We start from the raw sequence: 22,500 nt of genomic DNA, 5'->3' as shown, positions 1-22,500 counted from the left end.
TTTTGTGATTGAAAAAGTTTTAAAATATGTCATTAATTGAGGGTGCAGAAAATACGGTAATTCAAATGATCAGGAAGTTTATCAGGCTTCTACAGAACTTGTTGATGAGCTGATTTTTTTGAATAGATGTTAACATAGCACTGACATGTATCCCTACCAAAAATATCACTGAGACCAATTGGCTGATCCATGCAGCAGTATCAGTTATTCTTAAAACACTTGCATACAAGATAAACACCCAGGAGCATTGGCCACCTCCATGGAAGAAAACGCTGAAGAAAAAAATGAAGGAGATCCGGAGAGAAGTTAGATGACTAACAGAGCAGAGGAAAGGTATAACACAACAACAAAGTACTGCCCAAGAGATACATCAAAATGTCTAAAGATGAGGCACTTGAGACTGCAAAACAAAGACTCTAAGCCTTGACTCGAGCCCTGAAAATAATCATAATGTTCTCCAACAACCCAGGGAAGGTCAAAACTCAGAGAAAAGCTAGCAAGACCCGAAACAAACCCACCCATGGCTGAGACAGAGCAATACTGAAAGAGTATCTATGAGAACAGAAAGTAGATGGGCCATGGACTAGTGAGTGGGTACCATCCAGGAGGAAACAACAAGCCTCCAAGAATAAATCATCAAGAGGATGACCCCCCCCCCCCCCCCCCCCCCCCCCCCCCTTACAGGACTGCATAGTGAATGCCTCAGACAATAGAAGCCCATTAAGAAGGACCCAGATGGACTGTCACAGAAAGATAAATGTATGCAAAGCATGTACCACATTTCAAATTGAAGGAGTGACTGACATAGAGAAAACATAGCCGTGACTGGAAAAGGCAGCACTGTAAGACAATATGGAAGTACAAATTAAAGAAAGCAGCACATTATATGGTTTTTTAAGGGTGCTAAAAAACATCCGTATTACACACATTTAATTGGTTAGCATAGCCTCTGGCATAAATTAGTTGTTAGATAGTAGTGAGTTCTCCACATTAGCTGGCATGAGCCGTCAGATTAGTTTTAGAAGGCAGTTTAATAGTTAACTCATTTGAATTCAATCTATTTCAATCTAATTTTGGTGTTATTTTGCTGCTTTAGCACTTAAAGGATTAAATGACTATAAATGTCCATGCTGACAGAATGAGAGTTGCCGTTCCTACTGATCACTTAGTAAGAGACCGGTGGTCTGACACATATGTCTGTTTTGTGGTTCTAGCTTTTTGTCAAAAAACAGAAAAAAAAAAACATTTTTAATAGTAAAAAATTAAGAGAAAGAGTGTAAAAGGGAACGGGAGATTGACATTGCCGGCGAAGCATTGTGTCACCCACAGGGACTTATAGCTGGAAAAACACTATATAAGTCAAGTACCATTTAACCTGGTCACCCCAGTGAAGAAAGTCTGGCTCTGTGCTTTCGCTCAGTCGTGATAGTCAACAAGATAAACAGTACGATGGATAGCTGAAGTGCCCCCCCAAAAAGTACCAATTCAATGTGTGATTTTGTGATGATTATTTGAAGGAACAATGAAAACAATGTTGGTTGGAAATGTTTTTGTTTTTATTTCTTTTTGTATTGTGCCTCCATACCTTTTCAAAAAATGACGGAAGCTGGATCAGGGGATAGAATGTTGTCTTGATGGTCTGGTAACTTTGAAAGAGAACATAGAAGAGCAGCAGCACAAGTGCACAACCCATCAACAGAGAGCTCAGGAAGAGCCCAAAAGTTTGCCACCAAGAGATAATGCCTGTAGAGAAGTAGAAACACAAATGATTACTGTGCTCTTATCTTATATGTTCATAGTGTGTGTACATGCTGTCATTTGTGTCTGCCTTGTACTTTTAAAACTAAGAAATAATATAGTGTTCCCTCTTTTTTTGTGATTAATGAGGACCAGAAAACACCCATTATAAGTGAATTCCACTGATATGAAGTGTATGAAATGTTTAATAAAACCTTGCCTAATATTCTTTCCCCTGCCCAAAGATACCCTAACCTAGGCCTTTCTATCCGAACATGGCATCAATGATAAGTTTCAGTCGGGCTTCAGACCAAGTCATAGCACTGAAACGACCCTCGTTAGAGTTTCGAATGACCTTTTTTAATTGTTGACTCAGGTATGCAGTTCTGCTCCTCCTTGATCTATGTGACACTGTAGAATAGATCATCCCATCCTGCTAGCAAGGCTCGAAAACCATGTTAGCATTACTGGTACTGCTCTAACTTGGTTCAAGTCCTACATGTCAGACCTATCCTTTTCAATTCATTTAGGGGCTTTCTCCACTTCTGCAGCCCCTCTTACTTGCCACAAGATTCTGTTGTCAGCTCCATCCTTTACCTCCTGTACATCTTACCTCTCAGTTCTATTTTCTCCAAGCACAAACTGTCAGAGAAATCTACAAAGAAGACTAAGACAAGCCCAGCTGCTAAGCAGCAAAATCGTAACTCAAACCAACCAAGAATGACTTTTCTTTGCAAAGGGAGGGCTTGGCTTTCACTCTCATGCTCGCCAAAGGCATCGGATACCCAGCCATCCCCTCCTTCTTTTTATTCATTCAGCATAGCATTGCACATTACAAAACATAAGAAAAAAAGCCAGCCGGACGCCGCCAACAGCTGGGCCAAGGTTTCAGTTCACACTTTCCTGCGTCAACAGCTTTATCTAAGGACTGGGGCGAGATGAACTAGGACTGCATAAATGGATAGCAATGCATGCTATTCTAGACAAGAAATAAACACATAATGATAACCTAATATATGATTTCCTTCACAACAACATTTTTTTTCACTGTTTTGAGAACGATGTCGAAATCAATTTGCCCTCAAGAACCTCCTCCATTCAGGGCTTGATGTAGTCCTTGCTTGAGTAACTTTAAAGCCTGGATTGAGGCCAATATCCTGAACCTTAACAAAAGTATGATAGTCATTATTTTTCGGCTATGTCGCCTCAGGCTCCAGAACTAAAATCCTGAGTCAATGTAAAAACATGTGTTACTATTAGAAATACTGGCGTGCTAGTGGACATTGATTTTAAATTTTGACAAACACATCAGCTCTGTAGTCAAAACCAGTTTCTTTCAGTTGAGGCAACTTTCACAGGCAAACTTGGAGCGTGTTATACAATACAGTGATCCCTCGCTACTTCGCGCCTTCCCTATTGCACCCTCATGCATCTTGAATTTTTTCATAAAAAAAAAAAAAAAAAAGCTATATTGCAGAGACACACTATGAAGATTAGATTCCCTGCATGCCAAACAATCTCCACTGCTCACAAAAATCAAAGGAACACTTTTTTTATTAGGCCTGGCATGAATTGAATTAAACCTGTCTGGTAATTTTCTGGTTGGTTAAGCAGCTGAGGGCCTGGTTAATCAATTTCAGCTGTATTGGTGTTCATGGAATTAAATACAGGTGCAGTTCAGTGGCAACAATTAGAAAACCCTCAAAACAACACTGGTTTTATGTGTGGACGTCATTCAAGTTTCTCCCTCTTGATCTTATTTGGCTGGTTTTAACTCGTGCTGATTTTGCCTTGAGTAATTATCTCTACTGGCAGTATGAGGCGATTCCTTAACCCTACAGAGGTTGCCCAGGTTGTCCAACTTCTCCAGGATGGCACATCCACACGTGCTGCAGCAAGAAGGTTTAATGTGTCTCCCAGCACAATGTCCAGAACATGGAGGAGATTTCAGGAGACTGGTGGTTATTTTCGCAGAGCTGGACAGGGCCGTAGAAGGTCCTCAACCCCTCAGCAGGACTGATACCTGCTCCTTTGTACAAGGCAGAACAGACTGAGCATTGCTCGTGCCCTACAGAATGACCTTCAGAGGTCAGACTTCATGAAGGTGGCCTGAGGGCCCGACGTCCTGTAGTAGGCCCTGTGTTTACTACACAGCACCGTGGAGCTCGACTGGCATTTGCTAAAGAACACCAGAATTGGCAAGTCCGCCACTGGCGCCCTGTACTTTTCACAGACGAGAGCATAGACCTCTACTGCCTAGGAAATGGTGCTCTGCCTGCCGTACGGTCTTGAGATGAAATCCTTGAACCAATTGTCAGACCCTACGCTGGTGCAGTAGGTCCTGGTTTCCTCCTAATGCACAACAATGCCCGACCTCACGTGGCAAGAGATATAGGCAGTACCTGGAGGATGAAGGAATTGAAACAACTGCATGGCCTTCACAAACCCAATAGAACATCTCTGGGACATTATGTTTTGGCCCATTTGGCGCTGCCAGGTTGCTCCTCAGACTGTACAACAGCTCAGGGATGGCCTCACACAGATCTGGGAGGAAATGCCGCAAGACACCATCCCTCATCTCATTAGGAGCATGCCGCGACTTTGTCAAGCATGCATACAAGCGCGTGGGGGCCACACAAGATACTGAAAAGCATTTTGAGTTGCAGAAATTAAGTTTTGGAAAAAATGGACTAGCCTGCCACGTCTTCATTTCACTCTGATTTTATGGTGTCTACACAATTCAGACCTCTGTAGGCTGAAAACGTTTATTTCCATTAAAAGACTTGGCATCCTTTTGTTCCTAAGACACTGCCCTGTCATTATTTATATAGATACACAACTTCATATTGAGATCTGATGTATCTAATGTGTTTCTTTATAGTGCTCCTTTAATTTTTTTGAGAAGTGTAGTTTACTATAGATGCACTTGCCAAAAGCACTCCTCAGACGTCAAACTACTGCAGCACACATATTTACTTAAATCTTAAATTCTTAAACCCTACTGTTATCCTTTCCCATTCCCTTGTCTGAAGTCTCACGGAGAGTTGTGATTATATTAGCGGCACCCGGAAGTCTAATTGAGTTAAGCTTATAGCTGACCAAACATGATAACAATCAAGGGTTTACGCTTGAAATTCCGATTTATTACAAAAGAAATTTAGGTAAGAGATTTACAATGCTCCAGTGCAGCGCTGCTCTTTCCTGCTCTTGGCAAGTGGTCAATGGACTTTCACTTATATAGCGCTTTTCTACCTTGGGTACACAAAGCGCTTTACACTAGCTAGTCATTTGCCTACTGATAACGCAGCATCATTAGCAACTGGGGGTTCAGTGTCTTGCTCAAGGACACTTCGATGTGGTCTGGACGGTCAAGGGATCGAACCCACAGTCTCTCAACTGGGAGACAACCACTCTACCGCCGAGCCATGCCGCTTCTTCCTTTGCAGCCACATAACGGCATATGTGAGTTTCATGAGGGAGACAAGCCTACCCTCATACAAGACACGTGATTGGCTCCTGGCGTGACTATCGACCAATGAGGGCAGGAGTGGATAGGAGAATTCCTTGGCAGAAGTAGATTATAACTCCTGCCCTCAATCTAATTAGACTTCCGGGCGCCGTTAATATAACCGTCGCTCTCCGTGAGACAATAGCCAAAGGGATGGAAATGGGAAGGGACAACCCTACAGTTACTGTATATGGATTAATAATTTAATAGTAAATATGTGTACACCAGTAATATTTGTCTTAAATATGTAAAGTATCAATACTTTTCATATTTAAAAAATTCAGGTGTCCACATACATATGCATGAAATTTCTGTTGGAAGGGGGTGACGATGCTACTTGGCGATTTTTCACTTTTCGTGGGGAGGTTCTAGTTCCCACCATGAAAAATAAGGGATTACTGTACTTCATTTTATCAAGGCTAGATAACTGTAACTACCTGCTAATTGGCCTTGACCAGTCCTCCATTTATGGCTTCAGCTACTCATCTCCTCACACCAAGAATCACACGCACATTACACCAGTGCACTGCTGGCCTCTCTCCCCAGTGGTTACCCATTCCCCTTAGAATAGATTTTAAAATACTATGGATCACGTTTTTAGCCCTAAATGGCCTGCCTCCCTCTTATTTAGCTGTACTCCTGTACTATCACACCCCTGGTCGAGCCCTACGGTCTCCGGACCAGCTTCTGCTGGCTACGCCTAAGACCAGGCTAAAGATTTTTGGTGACCAAACCTTTGAAGCAGCCGACCCAAGGCTCTGGAATAAAGTGCGTCTTGACACAACACAAAGTGCATCAGAGTGTGGTGGGCATCGTTAACTCTCCTCGCAGGTCCAAGCACTACCCCCCACCCCCTCACCCCAAAAAAGGATGGATTGAATTGAAGTTAAATAGTTACCATCAGTCTGAATGCAATGTGGTAAGTTAAATTTGCTGCTCTTATTGGGACGATCAGAACGTGACTGGACCCGGACACAGTACCACGTCCAAGATTTCAGGTCTGGTAAAGTTACCATGTTAACTGTGGTATTCAAAGTTTGGGGCTGTAGGAGCTGAAAAACAGAAACAGTTCATTGTCATTATGTAACACGGTACTGTATACAAAGTACATGGCATCCTTTCTGTAACCCATCACCGTTATTTTCCATTCAAAGACAATAGATTACAGGGTTCTAAGGATGTGAGGCTTCCAAAACTGATATTTTTCCTCACAACAACACAGATGCCCTGCCTTCTGTACATTTATTTTTTTGTGACGTATCTTTTGCCCATTATACAATAGGGCATTAAAACAGCAATGACAAAAAAGAGGAACAACAAAAGTTCAATGTTTATAAAGGTGCACAATATTAAAACTAAATTTCTTGGAAACATATGTCAAAAAAAGTAAAACTTCAAACAGTTATGAAGCACATTGTCACAAAAGATGTCAGTCTGTGTATGGAGCCCTTCTCCATTATTTATTTTTATATGCTTCCAAAAAAATCACTGATTTCAAAAAGTTACAATCTTCAAGTATAAGATGTCAAGTAGGGATGAACTATGGAAACATTGTGATAAGATTTCTTCCTTAAGGGATTACGATGCTGTAAGCAAATACTTTGAAATTTTCCTGAAATAACTTACAAACAAGCAATTAATTTGGATTTATTGGATGTGTATTATCTAACTATATCTATATCCAATTACCTGTATATGTATATACTAGTGGCGCTCCGTGCACTTCACATTTACGCCTTTACTGATGTCTGACTGGAATTAATACCCCTAAGAAGCATGTGCACGCAATACTGGGTGTTGCATCACCTTAATTGAATACAACACAGGCTATTTGAACATCAATAAACCCGCATCAGCAATAAAAACTTATCACTTATACGTGTTACTGTGAAAACTTACAAATGAAATGGAATTTAAACTTATTTGCCCACAAAGTTTTATAAAGTCCACCAGGAACAGGGAAGCTTGAACAAGATTGTAAGCTAAATTATAAATCACAGTTTAAATAATGGAACATAATTTCATTTAACGTATTTTCCAGACTATAAGCTGCACCGGTATATAAGCCGCAGCAGCAAAAATTGGCCAAAAAAAAAAAACAACAACAAAAAAACAAAACATCTTTTGCCATGGATAAGCCGCAATGGACTATAAGCCGCAGGTCATAACATTAGATATTTATGCAAAAAGATGGTATATGAAAGTTTTTTTTTTTTAATATATATTTTTTTAAATCTTCGACTAACTGCAACATCCTCTCTTTAACAGCATTCTGTCTCCCATTGTTAAATTGATAGATGAATTTAGTGAACATTGCACACACTGCACCTAAATAATATATACAATCATAATATTATAAATATAATCATATATACTGTATGCTGTATATCAAACACAAACTTTTATACAAGATCTTTATGCCGTCCTCACTCCGAAGCGTCGGGTTTTTCGCCAGCGAGATGGCTGGATAACGATGTTTCAAACAACCAGACTGTCTTTCCTTTTATTCTGCTTTATTTGAACAATGGCCATTGACCATTACCCTCTTTAGGTCGCCGTAAAACTAGAAAAATAAAACCACTAATCAGCTAATGATACATAGCACCTCTAGAGCTAACAAACAACTTGCACAACGAAAAAATACTTTTATTTCCAATGTCTCTAATGATAAAAAAAACAGATGAACAGTGTCATAATTTTGACAACTTGTGTACTTTCGGACAATTCTCGTCCAAGGCAAAACAAAATAAGATCAGCAATCCTCAAACATTAACCTGTCGTCTTTGCGTGCTTCCACATTGGATAACTCACGTCTACTGAGAAAAACAATATTTATATTTATATATATTTATATTATATTTATAAGTATCCAGAAGAGGGTGCTCTAAATCTATGTACAAATCTCAAACAACAAAGGTGGTACTGCATTTCTGAAGGGCAGAATAATCTTAATAATTCAATTTAGACAATTTTTAAAAATATTTTTAATAATATGTTTTAAACTCTTTTTGAGCACAGCCATTGATTCACATCTTTGCAGTTCTATTTAATAGTTGTTCCATAAACCGACTCCTTGAGCAGATACACACATTTGCTTGACTGGTGGGAAAAAAAACAACAGATAAGCCGCACTGGACTATAAGCCACAGGGCTCAAATCATGAGTAAAAAGTCGCGGCTTATAGTCCGAAAAATATGGTATATACCATTAATTGAACATGGTGCAGACTGAGAGAACTCTACAGGAGCCAAGGAGGCTGCTTTGGAGATATTTATCCACCCAGCAGCTTAGACCAATGAGCAGTCAGACACATATGACTCAATATGTCACTTTTACTCTTCTTACAAAACTCTATTGCCGAACGTGGTAACTCCATGGCACTCAACGGAACGGGTTCTCTGTCAATATTCTCCATAGTGACTCACAGGGCAATCGCCCTCCAATACAAGGTAAACAAGTCTAATACACGCCCCTATCCATTGTTCTTTCTTTCCTCAGGAAGACTTCAATGGCTTGCTTGTACAGTTTGTGCATTTAAGTTCTAACTAGAAAACCTTTTCTGTCGTATGTTTTAATTTGCTTAAAAAAAAAAAGCCAGTGAATGACCGCTCTACAGAAGCATAGGACATAGAGATTGTCACAGCCAAACGGCCACGCTTGCTTGACCTGCATAACGCTGCCTCCCATGCTGAGTATCCATTCACATTGGGACATGAGGCTTTCTAGCTGGCCTTACTATCGCCACCTTATGGTCTGGTCTGGTGGACCGTCTGCTCCTTACTGTCAAGTGTCTCTTCCTACAGCCTGTTGACAACAACAGAATATATATATATATATATATATATATATATATATATATATATATATATATATATATATATATATAACACACACACGGTGGGCCCCCGGTTTACGAACCCCCTGTTTTGCGTATTTTTCATCTAACAACTTGGATCACGGCGTATTTTTGTCCCCCTCTTACGCACAAACCTTTCGTCTTACGAACCATCCAACATGCCGGTCAGTGTGTCCGCACTGTTTTTTTCGCTTTGCTGCATCAACAAAAAACTTTTCTCGCATGTCACAGAAACGCCGATATGCTATTGGTGTTATAAGGTCACAGTCACGGAGATGCCGATATGCAATTGGTCGATTAAGGTCACAGTCACGGTCTCAGTCAAAGAGATGAGGATATGCTATTGGCCGGCGGCGTCACGTCAATCACAGAAATGCCAATATGCTATTGGCCGAACGCCTTCATCTAGCTTGATGGCACAAGCTGGTCAGTGTGTTGTGAAAACTTTGCAAACTTTATCTGTTAGACATGGCTTCTAAAATTGCAAGTGGGGGTAAAGGAAGAAGTAAGAGGATGATGACAAGAGAAACAAAGCAGGAGATAATAAAAAAAATACGAAGGAGGCGCACACATAGTTAACCTTGCTAGTGAATATGGCCGTAACTGCTCGGCAATCGGTGTAATTCTTAGTAACATGGAAGCTATGAAAGCAAGCAAGTCTTCTAAGGGCAAGACTTTCCTTGTCAGGGGACAGACCTCGGTCAACAACAAGATGGAGAGGCTTCTTCTATTACAGAATAAAGAGAAGGATATCGACGGTGATATGTTCTCGTTTAAGAAAAGTTCTTGTTTAAGAAAAAAAAAAAAATTCTGCGGGTTCGTCTCTGCTCCCCTCCACCTACCACCCACCACCAGCTCAAGTCACATCGCCCCAAAGGTATCATTTTTCCTTTATATATTTATGTTATTAAATTTAACTGTACAGTAGATTATGTGACTAATTTTAAATATGTGTATTAAGTCGAGATGTTTTTACCTAAGGTTTTTGCACGCGTTGCATGCATTCACTAATTAACATAAGTTTGGATTGCCCGTCATACGACCAATTCGAGTTACGAGCCTAGCCGCTGAACGGATTAAGTTTGTAACACGGGGGCCCACTCTGTGTGTGTGTGTGTGTGTGTGTGTGTATATATATATATATATATATATATATATATATATATATATATATATATATATATATATATATATATATATATATATATATATATATATATATATATATATATATATAAAACACACGTACTACATATATGTGTGTGTGTGTGTGTGTGTGTGTGTGTGTGTGTACAATGAACCCTCACTAATTCGCGGTTCCACTATCGTGGATTCGCCACATCGCGGATTATTATTCCATTACGAGGATTCACCACATCGCATTAATAGAAATACGGTTCGGTTTATTGTTTTGGAGTTGCCACGTTCAGTTGTGAAGTTGTAAGGAAAATAAAAGCCACGTTGTTAAGCCATATGAGTCCTACCGCTCTTTGATCTGAGCTGCTTTGTGGATGAGGTGCTCCAGCGCAGCGCAGTCTCTCTCTCTCTCTCTCCCTCTCATGCTCTCTCCCCCTCCCCAACAAGTTCACTACAGCGTATAAGGTTTAATAATTTAAGAATTAACTAAATATGTGTGCTGCAGTGATATTTGTCTTAAGTATTATGTATAGCATGACGACTTTTCACGCTTAAAAAAATGTTTTGTTTTTTTTAGTGAAAAGTGGTGGCGCTACTTCGCAGATTTTCAGCTATCGCAGCCGGTTCCGGAATGTATATTGTTCATTATAAACACTTATTTTCCATTATATCCATTTGGTTAAGATCCTTCCAGTGTTGCAGTTTTAGGTTAGGGTTAGTCCAACCAGAGTTTAGCTAACTTGTGTCGCCAGGCTGTATGAAATCTGTCCAAGGCCTTCACAGTCAACAGTTGCAGGCATCGTGCACTGTGAGTGAAAGCATACATCTGCAATATAAATCGATCCCATCAGCAGTTTATTGTACATTTAAATTTTGGCTTATAAGGTGAGTGATTTCAAATTCCACCTAAACGACAAAAGTGAATACTATTTGAACGGATTAGCAAAAAAAATAAAAAAGGTAGTTTGTACCTGCTTGTCCACATTACGTTCCCAGTACACAATGTTGTAGTACAAGTTTGAAAGGTAGCCCTTCATGGAGCCGTTTGTACTGGTCAGTGGATCGGAGATGTTAACATCAAGGTTGTTGTCATTAACAGCCAGTTCCACTTGGGATGGTGGCCCAACTGCAGCTACAAGGCAGAAGACAAAGTACATAGAATTGGCGGTTTCACTTATTAGTAACACTATTTACAAGACTAAATAAAAAGGAAATGGGAAAATGATTCGCAGTGAAGTATGGAGCTTAGAAGCAGGGGCAGAGCTTGTCACTCCTTGTCCAATAAAAATCATCCAGTTATGATTGAAATTGATGCGACTTTTTCAACTGGAACTGTTGACATTGCTAATTATCTAAAATAACTTTTTTTTTTTTAAATAAAAGAATCAATAAGATAAGCGCTATCAGTGAAAATTTAACATACAAATAATGCAAAAAGATAGTAAATTTGTCTCAATTAATTAAATCTGATCAAAAACACAATGCGAGACAATAATTGCATCCTTACACTTAGCTCAATAAAGTTGCATTAACTGGAAAGTTATTACATTCTGTGAAAAAAAACATGCAGTTTGGGTCCGACTAACTTGACGGTAAATTGTCTTATTTGGCAGACAATAGATCCTGTCAGTCACATTTTTAATTTGAGTTTGAAATAGTGTTTATTTTCCCAGCTTGTAAAAGTAATAATAACAAGTTAATAATAATAATAATAATAATAATAATAATAATAATAATAATAATAATAATAATAATACAAATAATAAGTTGACCTTTTGTAATTCTAATAGCAGACTAATATCTACAGTATATTACTCATTCTAAGTAAGCTCATGGAAAAAAAACGTAATTTCTCTCAACTTTTAAACAGTTTCTGTCATTTTAATCTTTGTTTTGATTATCAGCATGTACAAGCAAAGCCATTCAACCACTACTATAACGCAAATGACAGACGAGAGGTTGTGCCAAATTGATGTAATGTGTGGGTGCAGTTTTAGTCAATTTCAGTGCAGCTTTTGATGTGATTGGCCATGGCTGACTGTTAAAAAAAATTGGCAGGCTAAGATTTTAAAGCTTGTGCATTGAATGGATAGAGAGCTACCTACCAAAAAGGTCTCAATCTGTGTACTTTCATGGCAGTGTTGCCACAAGTAAAGGAAGAAAGTCTGCTGTCCTGCATTGTAGTTACCTTGCTCCTTTCTTTTTAATATGTTCACAAATGATCTCCCTCTAGTTTTAAGCTGGACAGCAGTGATTAGCACATCCGCCTCACAGTTCAGAGTCCCTGGTTCAAATCCAGTTCACGATGGCCTCCCTGTGCCCGCATGGGTTCTCTCCAGGCACACTGGCTTACTCCCACGTTCCAAAAAACATGCATGGTAAAGGTATTGGACACTCTAAACTGTCCTTAGGTGCGATTGGATGCTTGAATGGATATTCGCGATATTCGTGTGCCCTGCACTTGACTGGTAACCAGTTCAGGGTGTCCCCTGCCTACTGCCCGTGGACAGCTGGGATAGTCAAAAGCAAGCCAGCGGCGCTAGTGAGGAAAAGCAGTCATAGAAAATGGATGGATGGATGGATAGATGGGCAGTTTGAAGCAGTGCTATGATGACAATAAATGCTGATGACTCAACGTTAGGACTGCATAATTAATCAAATTTTGATCGCAATCACGATATTGGCTACCACGATTATATAAGCTGATCCTTGGCAACATTAACCTTTTAAAAGCCGGCTTCACTACATATCAAATCAAGCACTTTGTCATCTTACAACCAGGGGGAAATGTTTCCCACATGTTTGCATGACAAAAGCCTCTGCTTTTTTTCAAATGAATATAGTATTTATCAGTGTGAAATGGTGTTGAGTTTCTCACCTGATTCCTAATTTATACAGGGCTAGCTGTTAATTGAGATCATTTGGAAAAATCCGATTAGCAAAAAATAATAAATTTGGTTTGAAATGACAGAAAATGACATTTTGACTGCTAATTGATGAAAATTAGCTTAAAAGTAAATAATGTGCTTGGTTCTAAGTTGGCTTCATTTTTTTCATTGGTTTCCGCTCCGTGAGAGAGTTAGCTATGTTGCCCGGTGTGCCATTTGTCTTAATGATCATATACTTTATTCATTTATTTTAGTTTATTATTGTTAATTGTAAGTTTCAAGCCTTGAAGCCTTGTTTGTATACAAGTTTTTTTTTAAAGGGCAATAAATAGACATGTTTGATCAAACATGATGAATAATCATGATTAATAATCATGACTTCAATACTGACCAAAATAATTGTGACTATTATTTTGGCCATAATCGTGCAGCCCTACTCAACATTATGTTGAGTCAAAGTTGGCTGTGAGTGCCATCTGGTGGTTTTGGGGTGTTAACACAAAAATTTATATTGCGCCCTGTTCGCGAGTTGTCGTTGAAAGGATTAATTTTAAAAAAATTGGGGAAAATACATGATTAACCATCAGGTTTTCAAAATGTCCAAAAATTTACAACATTTTCAGTTTTGAATGGCAGTAAGTGAGCCAAACATGGGCTAAATTTGACACCCGTAGGGTCTACCTGTCGATCCCCGTTTGCAACCATTTTGAAAGGATGGCAGCGTGGCATATTGAAAATCGTCATGTTCTGACAATTTATGCAATATTTTAGCTGGCTGAGAGTGCCATCCGGTGGTTTTGGGGTGTCAACACAAAAACTTCTATTGCGCCCCGTTCACAAGTTGCCTTTGAAGGGATTAATTTAAAAAACGTGGAAAAATGCATAATAAAACATCAGGTTTTCAATATGTCCAAAATTGTCAATATTTCCAATTTTGAATGGCACTAAATGAGCCCAACATGGGCTAAATTTGACTCTGATAGGGTGGGTGTGCCTGTCGATCTCCCGTTTGCAACCATTTTGAATGGTTGGCAGCGTGGCATATTGAAAGTCATCATGTTTTGACAATTTATGCAATATTTTAGCCTCCTATTATTAATTTATTTATGTATTTGTTTGTTTGTTTTAATTAATGTTTTTCCTTTGATACCACACATCAAAAACATCAAAAAGTCTGAGTTGGGTCAAAATTTCCCCCAGGGATTAAACAGCCTCCCTTAGAGCAAGTGCTTGAATTCAACGTTTTAAGAATAACTATAAACAAACAACTCAAATTGGTCCAGTCATATAAACAAGATTGTGGACAAAAAGGGTAAGGCTGATGAACAAATAAAGATGTAGGAATAAAGACGTAAAGTACTCGTTTTATGATAGAGGCTTTAGTAAAACAGGTCCTTCAATCACTAGTGTTATCTCATTTTGACTATGGCTCAATGGTTTGGTCGTCATGGCTAATGGTGGATAAAGGCTGCTTGAGAATCTCCTTGTGTTGTTTTCGCAATATGTATCAATACATCTGTCGTGCATGGTTTTTGGAAAGTGGGAAGAAGGCTAAGTGGCCGGAGGGAACCAATGCAGGCATGGGGAGTAAATGCATATTCAAACCATAAAGGCCGGAGCAAAATGGAATTGAACTCTGGACTCTGAACTGTCAGGCAAGGCATGCTCACCACTGTTCTACTGCTCTGTTGGGGGGGAAAAGAATTGCGTATTTCATTTTTAAAGGGCTCAATTTTGGAACTTTGAGAAAAAAAAATAAATATAGCACAAATAAAAATCAATATCAATACATAATAAAGTAGATCTATTCTTGGTCTTTTAAAATACAATTTACAAATTCTAGTTAACTGTTAAAACATATACAGTTGGCAGTAATATCTTCCAAAAACCGTACCAAAGTTATGAAGCTACAATGACGACAAATTCATTCTTCATCAGACTGCCACAATTTTATGTAGGTCAGATATTTTCATTTCAAAGCTATGTGTTTCTCTAAAAAGTTAGTGATGAGCAATTATTATACTGTATTGTTCTATCTTCATTATTTGAGGCATGATACACAAATCCTAAAAGAGACACTGCAGGCAAAAGCAAGAACTGGTGCCTTGCTCAAAAGACGTGCCATATTCTATATTGTACTGAATATAGATTCTATATTGTGTATTCTATAAAGTGTACCATTTTCCAACAATTTCTCACCATGTTTCTCAGGACAAAATTCTTTCTTCACCCAGTCTGAATGAGTGATATTGTTAATGGTGCGCACACGCAGCATGTAAAGGCCCAAATAGTGCAGGTTATACCCAGTTAAGTCACATGACCTGGATGATGTCTTGTCACAGGCAATAGACCAGTTGTGCCTTTTCTTGGATTCTAACTTATAATTCCTGCAAAGGGGGAAAAAAAAAAACATTTTTACTGTTAGCTTACAACACCAGCGGAGCATTCTGGTATGAAACATTCTGCTAGTTGGTAAATGGCAGTGTTCGCACGGTTGTTATATATGTTCATGTTCAACTATTCTGAGAGATCTCAGCTGCATCATTTGTTATTGCAGCATTTGGAAAAACGTTTTAATTGAAGTCTGCTCAATAAAAATAAATCAATTCAAAATTTGGAAAAATTCTATAAGCAGTTTTTTTTTTTAATTTAAAAAATATGTCAAAAATCTTGTTCTTGTGGACTTAATCTTGTGAAATATCTCATCTCGTGGAAGTTGCCTAATGATATGTGTGCTGGATACTCAACATTGTCCTTGGGAGTGATTGGCTAATGGTAAATGGACTTTCATTTTGTCAGGTTCATCCACTAGACATTTGGAGAAAAACACCACTCAGTGAAGACAGGGGTCTGACGTTAACCCCCTGTTGGATATCTTGATAAGGGCCTCCTGGCCTTTAACGGTATAGAGACGCCATGAGTGATGTAGCAGCCAATTGTTCCTTAATGGCAATGAAGCCTGTTTCAGTATAGTTACCCAGTTTCTGTACATTATAATGGATGCAGTTGATTCGATCTACAATCGTCCCAATATTTCTAACCCAAATGGAAAAAGCCATTTCAACAGAGAACCCCTAAACAAGTCTTGAAATACTGACTTTCAGTACTATCAGGTCCTATAAACCTGCTCCCACCGATTCATCAGACTTTGCTCACCTTTCCTTTTTAGGTAACTCAATTGAGATGACATTTTACAATGTGTGAGATCCATCCAAAATTTTCTTTCTGCAATTTTTACTGTTGGCGTGGATGATAAGGGTCTTCCCACTTTGAAGTGGGAAACCAATTTTTCCTTTTGATGCTTCGAATCAAGACCCAGTACTCCAGAGCAACCAGTGCAATCACTTCCTAGCAAAGATCATGCAGCTTCTGCAGGAATGTTTGGAATATTTGGAATATGATTGGGTCTGTAAAATGCCGATTAATCCTTGATACTATCCCTTCGGTTGAGACATGGGAATGTCCATGGCTCAATTTAACATTTAAAAAACATCTTTTGGTAAAACAGTTTTTTTGTTCAGTATAGCGCTTGTCTACCTTGGGTACTCAAAGCGCTTTACGCTAACTAGTCATTTACCTACTGATGACACAGTATCAGGAGCAACTAGGGGCTCAGCGTCTTGCTCAAGGACAACTTCGACATGGTCCTGACGGTCGGGGGATCAAACCCACAGCCTCTCAGCTGGGAGACGACCACACTACCACCGAGCCATGCCGCACCCGATTGGGTGCTTGAATGGTTGTTCATCCTTGTGTGCCCTGCAATTGGCTGGCAACCAGTTCTGGGTTGGCAACTGCCTACTTCCCCTGGAAAACTGGCATAGGCACCAGTAAGTCAGCGACCCAAATGAGGATAAGCGGTTTTAGAAAATAGATGGATGAATGGATGGATAGACGATCTTTTTCATAAATACAAGCGTGTCAACATTCAGACGGTCCAACTGTGCTCTTTTGGCAGTAACTATACCACCTTTCATAGAAAAGACAAGCTCACTGGCCAATGACTGATTGATTCATTACACCTGCACATGTACTGTAAAAGGCAATAACATTTTTTATTTAACAAGCTCAACCTGTCCAATAAGCACTTAATACAATTGACTGACGAGGAAACAGACACAGGGGCCAACAGTATTCATCACGCTAGGTGCTCTGCAGCTGGACAAAAAAAAGTTACAGGACTGGTAGGCATGGCAAAAGCCTGGAAAAAAAATTGATCAAAAAATACACTATAACATATCTTGCACAAACAAGTGGATGGCTGGAGGAGGGACAGTAGGGTGGGGATTAGGACCAGCGGCAACGGTGAAGATCGGGAGTGTGCATGTTACTTGAGATTGCTGTGATGTGTGTCCGTAAGAGAGTCCATGAGCTGCCAGTCTATTCCAACCAACAGTCTTAAGGCCATCTGATAGGAGGGAGTGAAAGAATGTCGTATCGCGAGGACTTGTCCTTCGGGGGAGAGAGTCCAGGCGGTGTTTGTTTTGGAAGCAGGCTGATAAAGTGTGATCAACCTTGAGTCCGTAGCATGAGACTCTAAATGGGCTTCAATTAACTGAATTAGCAATAAATACTTCAATGCAAGCCTCCAACCTCTCCCTAATGACATCCGTTTTGCTAGAGGGTTCAAGAACTGCATTCAGTTTGCGGTTCATATCATCGCAGCATGAGTTTGAGGGTTGATTGTTCACCCAACGCCGTAAAAAAAGATGGGCAGCCTCCTCTCCAATTCGGCTACAACAGTCTGGCCAATTTTGCGATACATTAGAAATCTGCCAACTCCAATAAAGAGGATCCCTGTGTTCAAATATCCAATAATGTGGATGTCCTCCACATCCTCTATGGACAAGATCAACGGACAAATAATCCTCCACTTGTTCCATGGATCCATGGCATATCTGGCGGTGAATGATCTGGACGGGCAATAAGGCTTCCCTGCTTCCCCTTCTCGTTGAGAAAATGTTGTCGATCGATTCAAAAGCCCAGTTGACCAATTCAATGAATTTAAGGGCAAGGAATAATGCAAGAGGCTACAATGATAGATAGGACAAGAGACAGCACATAACAGAGGTGCAGCAAGCAGTGAAGATAAGGGTTTTTAGGGATGCTCCATATTTATGTGACCAATTGTCTTTTTGGTTGAATTTACGTCTGTTGTTGCTCAAGCACTGCTCTCCCTAGCGATCAAAAGAAATAATTGGGGGGTTAACTTGCATAGTAAGATCACTACCACCCCCATCACAAACGCGTCCACTTCCGCTGAGAGCCAAGCAGAAAAAGCTTGATGTTGTAAAGATGGAATGGTGGACTAATGCATTTCCAGGAAGTGCATATTTGAATTGTTTCTGTCTCCACCATGTCAATGGGCAAAAAGTGAGAGAACAGTGATTTCTTATCAAAGTGATATTGTGACGGGATTTTAAACTTTGGTTCAAAAGTGTGGAAAAGCCGCTGAAATCCAATGGCATCTACGGTCAAAAAAAAGCTTAATACAGTATCAAGCATGTCACACACCATATTGTTTATTTCAGTATTGTGCTTGCTATCGCACGATGGGATTAGAGAAGATGCAAAAGTGTTTCTTGTCACTTGCTTGTTTGGAGGCTTTTTTGAAGGCATGTGTATAAAAGGCTCGAAAATGTGTGTTTTAGTATGCCACTCTTCCAAGTATTGTTTATATAACCGTGCCTACAATTTAATTGCTGTGCCTTCCCGTGTCACATGACTACGTATGATGACATTCTGTCTGTTGTTCAGTCCAATAGAGAGTATATTTACGGTGTGGTTGTTTGCTTGTTTAGTCAACCATGTTGCTAAATTCGGTTTATGTGCAGAGTTCACAACCAAAAATACGCATGTATTGTCTGCATTTCTATCTACCTGTCTGTCTGTCTGTCTATCCATCTCATGTCATCTACTTTCTGCAAGGTAGCATCTGTCATCATCTAACCATCCCTTGTAAACTGCCATCCTAAACCTGAGTAAAGAAGTTCAACCAACACCTGTAACCTGTATTCTGACCGATACACTATACCCGGTATACATCCGGAAAGTTGCAGCTATCATCACCTCCCCAACAGTGTGGTTAACTTCAGATTTTTGTGGTGGCCCTCCATTGCATTTCTGAATCAAAGGGCCGTACATGTTCAACATTGCTGATAATGGATGAAAGGTTTTCCATTTGAGACATGTTGGATGTTCTCATTTTAAAGCAGACATGAGGTGTGAAGGAAATTCATATTTTTCAAATTCAATATATCAATAAAATAGTGTGTACATGGAACTGTGTTATTCTAACAAACATTGAGACGACGTTATGTCAGTATAAAGCAGATATAGTCTTGGCCCAGGAGAAATAAAGACAAGTTGGCACCTCCATAAGGAAGATGGCATCCACCGACACAACATTCCACCAGGAGCAAAAGGCTAGATGTGGCCTTCAAGAGAAGATATCAGTCGGGTTTATAGTGCTCAGACTTCCTCCCGCTTCAAAGAATGGCTGGCAGAACAAAGACTTTTGAACACACCATCCCCACGCAAACAGACCCCCCACGCACACACACACGCACGCACACACACACACGCACACACACACACGCACACACGCACACACACACACCTGCATTCCACAGTGGGACTACATGCCCCAAAAGTGTGTAAGAACTGAATGTGGAAGGTAAAACGTTGCCATTTTCTGCTCCGACCTGTGGCAGGACTGGCCCGAGGCCTCGTGTACTGTCCCACTCTGTCTGGATTAAATCAATTGTTTCACTATGTTGTGGTATGAGCGATCTTTCAACAAAAACTAACACGTTAGGAACTAGTTTAAGGCAAGAAGCTTTTTCTAGATTCCGTCAGGTGGAACAAAAAAGTATATGCTCGGATTATTTCATTGGACCTAGTATATATTACATGCATTTCGTGAACATAATGACACATTTTATTTATGAATTTCTGAGGGTATGGATTGACATTCATACCCTCATTCAGACACCTTTTTGCCAACAAACTACAAACTTTACATCTGAAACCTGTACATGTTTTAAGGAACATGTGGGGGATTATGTTTCATGAAAGAGTTTGCTAAAGTCATGTGATCCCAAAGGTCAATTGTTGATGAAAAGGTTGTTGCTAAAATAAGTACCACTTTTCATAAAACAAATATACACTGGATTTATTCTTGAATCCTTGTGTAATTTCCTTTCCAACATGAAATCATTACTGAAGACTGACCTAGTAGCTCATGAGCTATTAAAGTGAAAAAGGAAGGCAGCCGCGCCCTCTATTGCCGAAAATTTGGCGAGCTCTAATGCCCAAACCTCTGCTTGGAGTTAGTTTTTGACTTTTTATAACAAAAACAAACATTCATTAACATCTAAATTATGTATCTAAGCCAACGAGTCTCGATAAGGCTATCCCTCGATCACACACGCACAGCTCAAAATTTTAAAGAACAGCTCTACTCACGGCATAAACTGTACAGAGAAAGAAACAACTTGTCTCTTTGAACCAGTTTCGTTCCAGTCCCATATCAGTGTGTAGTTGGTGTTCAAGGTAATGAGTTCGACATTCTGTGGCGGAGGCAGATTTTCAACCACTGAAACGAGAAATAAGACAAATAACCCGTGACCATTAGAAGATTAAATCAAATATAACATTATTGCTTAAACTTTGGTTGATGCTGAGACCATCAAATGAGCCAAACATTAAGAATTCACATGTAGCTGCAAGAGTTCATTTTTAAGGAGCAGACTTTCAGAGATAAGCATGTGCTTAGGCTACTGAGTGGGCCAAAAACAGTATAGCACCTCGTTACTTACATTCAGCAAATAACTTGAGTTAGATTACTTTCTTGTCTACAATGTAGAAATTTGCCTTTTGTCTCAAACAGAGTAAAAATAGCTTAATATCAACATCAACAAAGACACAACATCTTTAATTGGAACATCTAACGATACATTACTCAGAACCCTGATGGCATTGGGAAATTTTTTTTTTTTTTGAGTTAGGCTTTGGATTTCATACTTTTTATTTTGTATACCACAAAGAAGGAGTTGGAATTGCCTGCAAAGTACAGTGGGCCCCCGGTCCGGTTTACGAAATTAATCTGTTCTGCGGTTGGGATCGTAACGCGAATTCGCCGTATGGCGGGCAATCCAAACCTATGTCAATTCGCTAAGGCATGTAAAACCCCAGGTAAAAACATTAAAATTGTAAATAAATATTAAAAAAAATTATCAAAATAGTACAGTAAGTGCTACGTATATATAATATACACGTATACGATTAAAAAACCATAAATAAAAATATATAGAAAGCATTTATTTACCTTTATGTGACAAGCTTGTTATGGACATACAGTGATCCCCCCTACTTCGCGGTTAATGGGGGCTGTCAACCCCCCGCGAAGTCTGAAACAAGCGAAGTAGGGTATCAGTTCCGAGATTTCTATGTACGCCCCAATATAGCCGCAGTAACCATAAACAATCCTTTTTTTTTTGTTGTATTTTTTGAGTATTGTATTTCCTTTCTCTTATTATTTAACATTACATTATTCTTATTAACATTATTCATTAAATGACTAATATTACTTCGTTTGTTGAGAATTTGTTCTCAGGACTGGTTATCTGCACCAAGACTCCGGTGAAAGAGTACGCAAGTCATCACGTGTTTGGTGTATCATGTAGTATCTGTTGAATAGTAAGTCAACAACAATCTTAAAGTCAGTAAACTAACATATAAACACTTAATCCATTAATTTACTATATTTTCAGCCGACATTAGCGGGTTAGCAACAACTAACAACAACTACTCACTATAAGGTGCAACCTCTACACAAACGAACACATAAACTGAATAAACACTCATCGCTTTCTAAACAGGCAGTAGCGTGCCTTATCAACATAAATGATAATAAACTATAATTTTGAGCTTATATTGTCATTCACTACGTCACCGTAACGAGCCGAATGATGCACAAAGAACGTAAAACAGGAAACGGAAATGCAACGCGACCCGACAAATTAAAAGCATGCATTTCAAAATAAGATCATAAACGTCACGAACTCTAATGCTTGAAGAATTTAGTTATTAACTAATATTACTTCGTTATTTGATGAATACAGTACTGTATAATGTACTTTTTTGCTTTTTTCATTTTTTTTACATTTTTGCACATTTTATAAATGATTTTTTATTTTGAAATACTTTTAATTTTTCCTGGAAAAACCCGCAAAGTACTGAGACCGTGATATCTGAGACCGCAAAGTAGGAGGGATCACTGTATTCCCTAGTGAGGGTAGCCTAGCCCAGGCTAGGCGAGCTTAGCCTCCTTTGTATTTCTTGATTATCTCCAGCATGATTTCCGTATAAAT

The 22,500-nt window shown here is 39.3% G+C and overlaps 1 protein-coding gene across 1 annotated transcript in view; it reads right to left on the bottom strand.

Annotated features, from left to right (window-relative positions):
- il10rb (interleukin 10 receptor, beta) overlaps positions 1-22,500 on the bottom strand; it is a 44,367-nt gene that overhangs the window by 5,578 nt on the left and 16,289 nt on the right. The window contains exons 6-10 of the mRNA XM_088415736.1: positions 20,594-20,723; positions 15,326-15,513; positions 11,210-11,370; positions 6,144-6,297; positions 1,586-1,743 (exon numbers count right to left, since the gene is read on the bottom strand). Of these exons, the coding sequence (XP_088271862.1) occupies positions 1,586-1,743; positions 6,144-6,297; positions 11,210-11,370; positions 15,326-15,513; positions 20,594-20,723 (791 nt within the window). The remainder of the gene's footprint in view (positions 1-1,585; positions 1,744-6,143; positions 6,298-11,209; positions 11,371-15,325; positions 15,514-20,593; positions 20,724-22,500) is intronic.

This window comes from Hippichthys cyanospilos, chromosome 5 (assembly GCF_059441005.1).
Source record: "Hippichthys cyanospilos isolate Australia breed blue-spotted pipefish chromosome 5, RoL_Hcya_1.0, whole genome shotgun sequence".
Lineage (NCBI taxonomy): Eukaryota > Metazoa > Chordata > Actinopteri > Syngnathiformes > Syngnathidae > Hippichthys > Hippichthys cyanospilos.
Note: the sequence above shows the minus strand (reverse complement) of the source record. Positions and strands in the feature narration are given on the sequence as shown.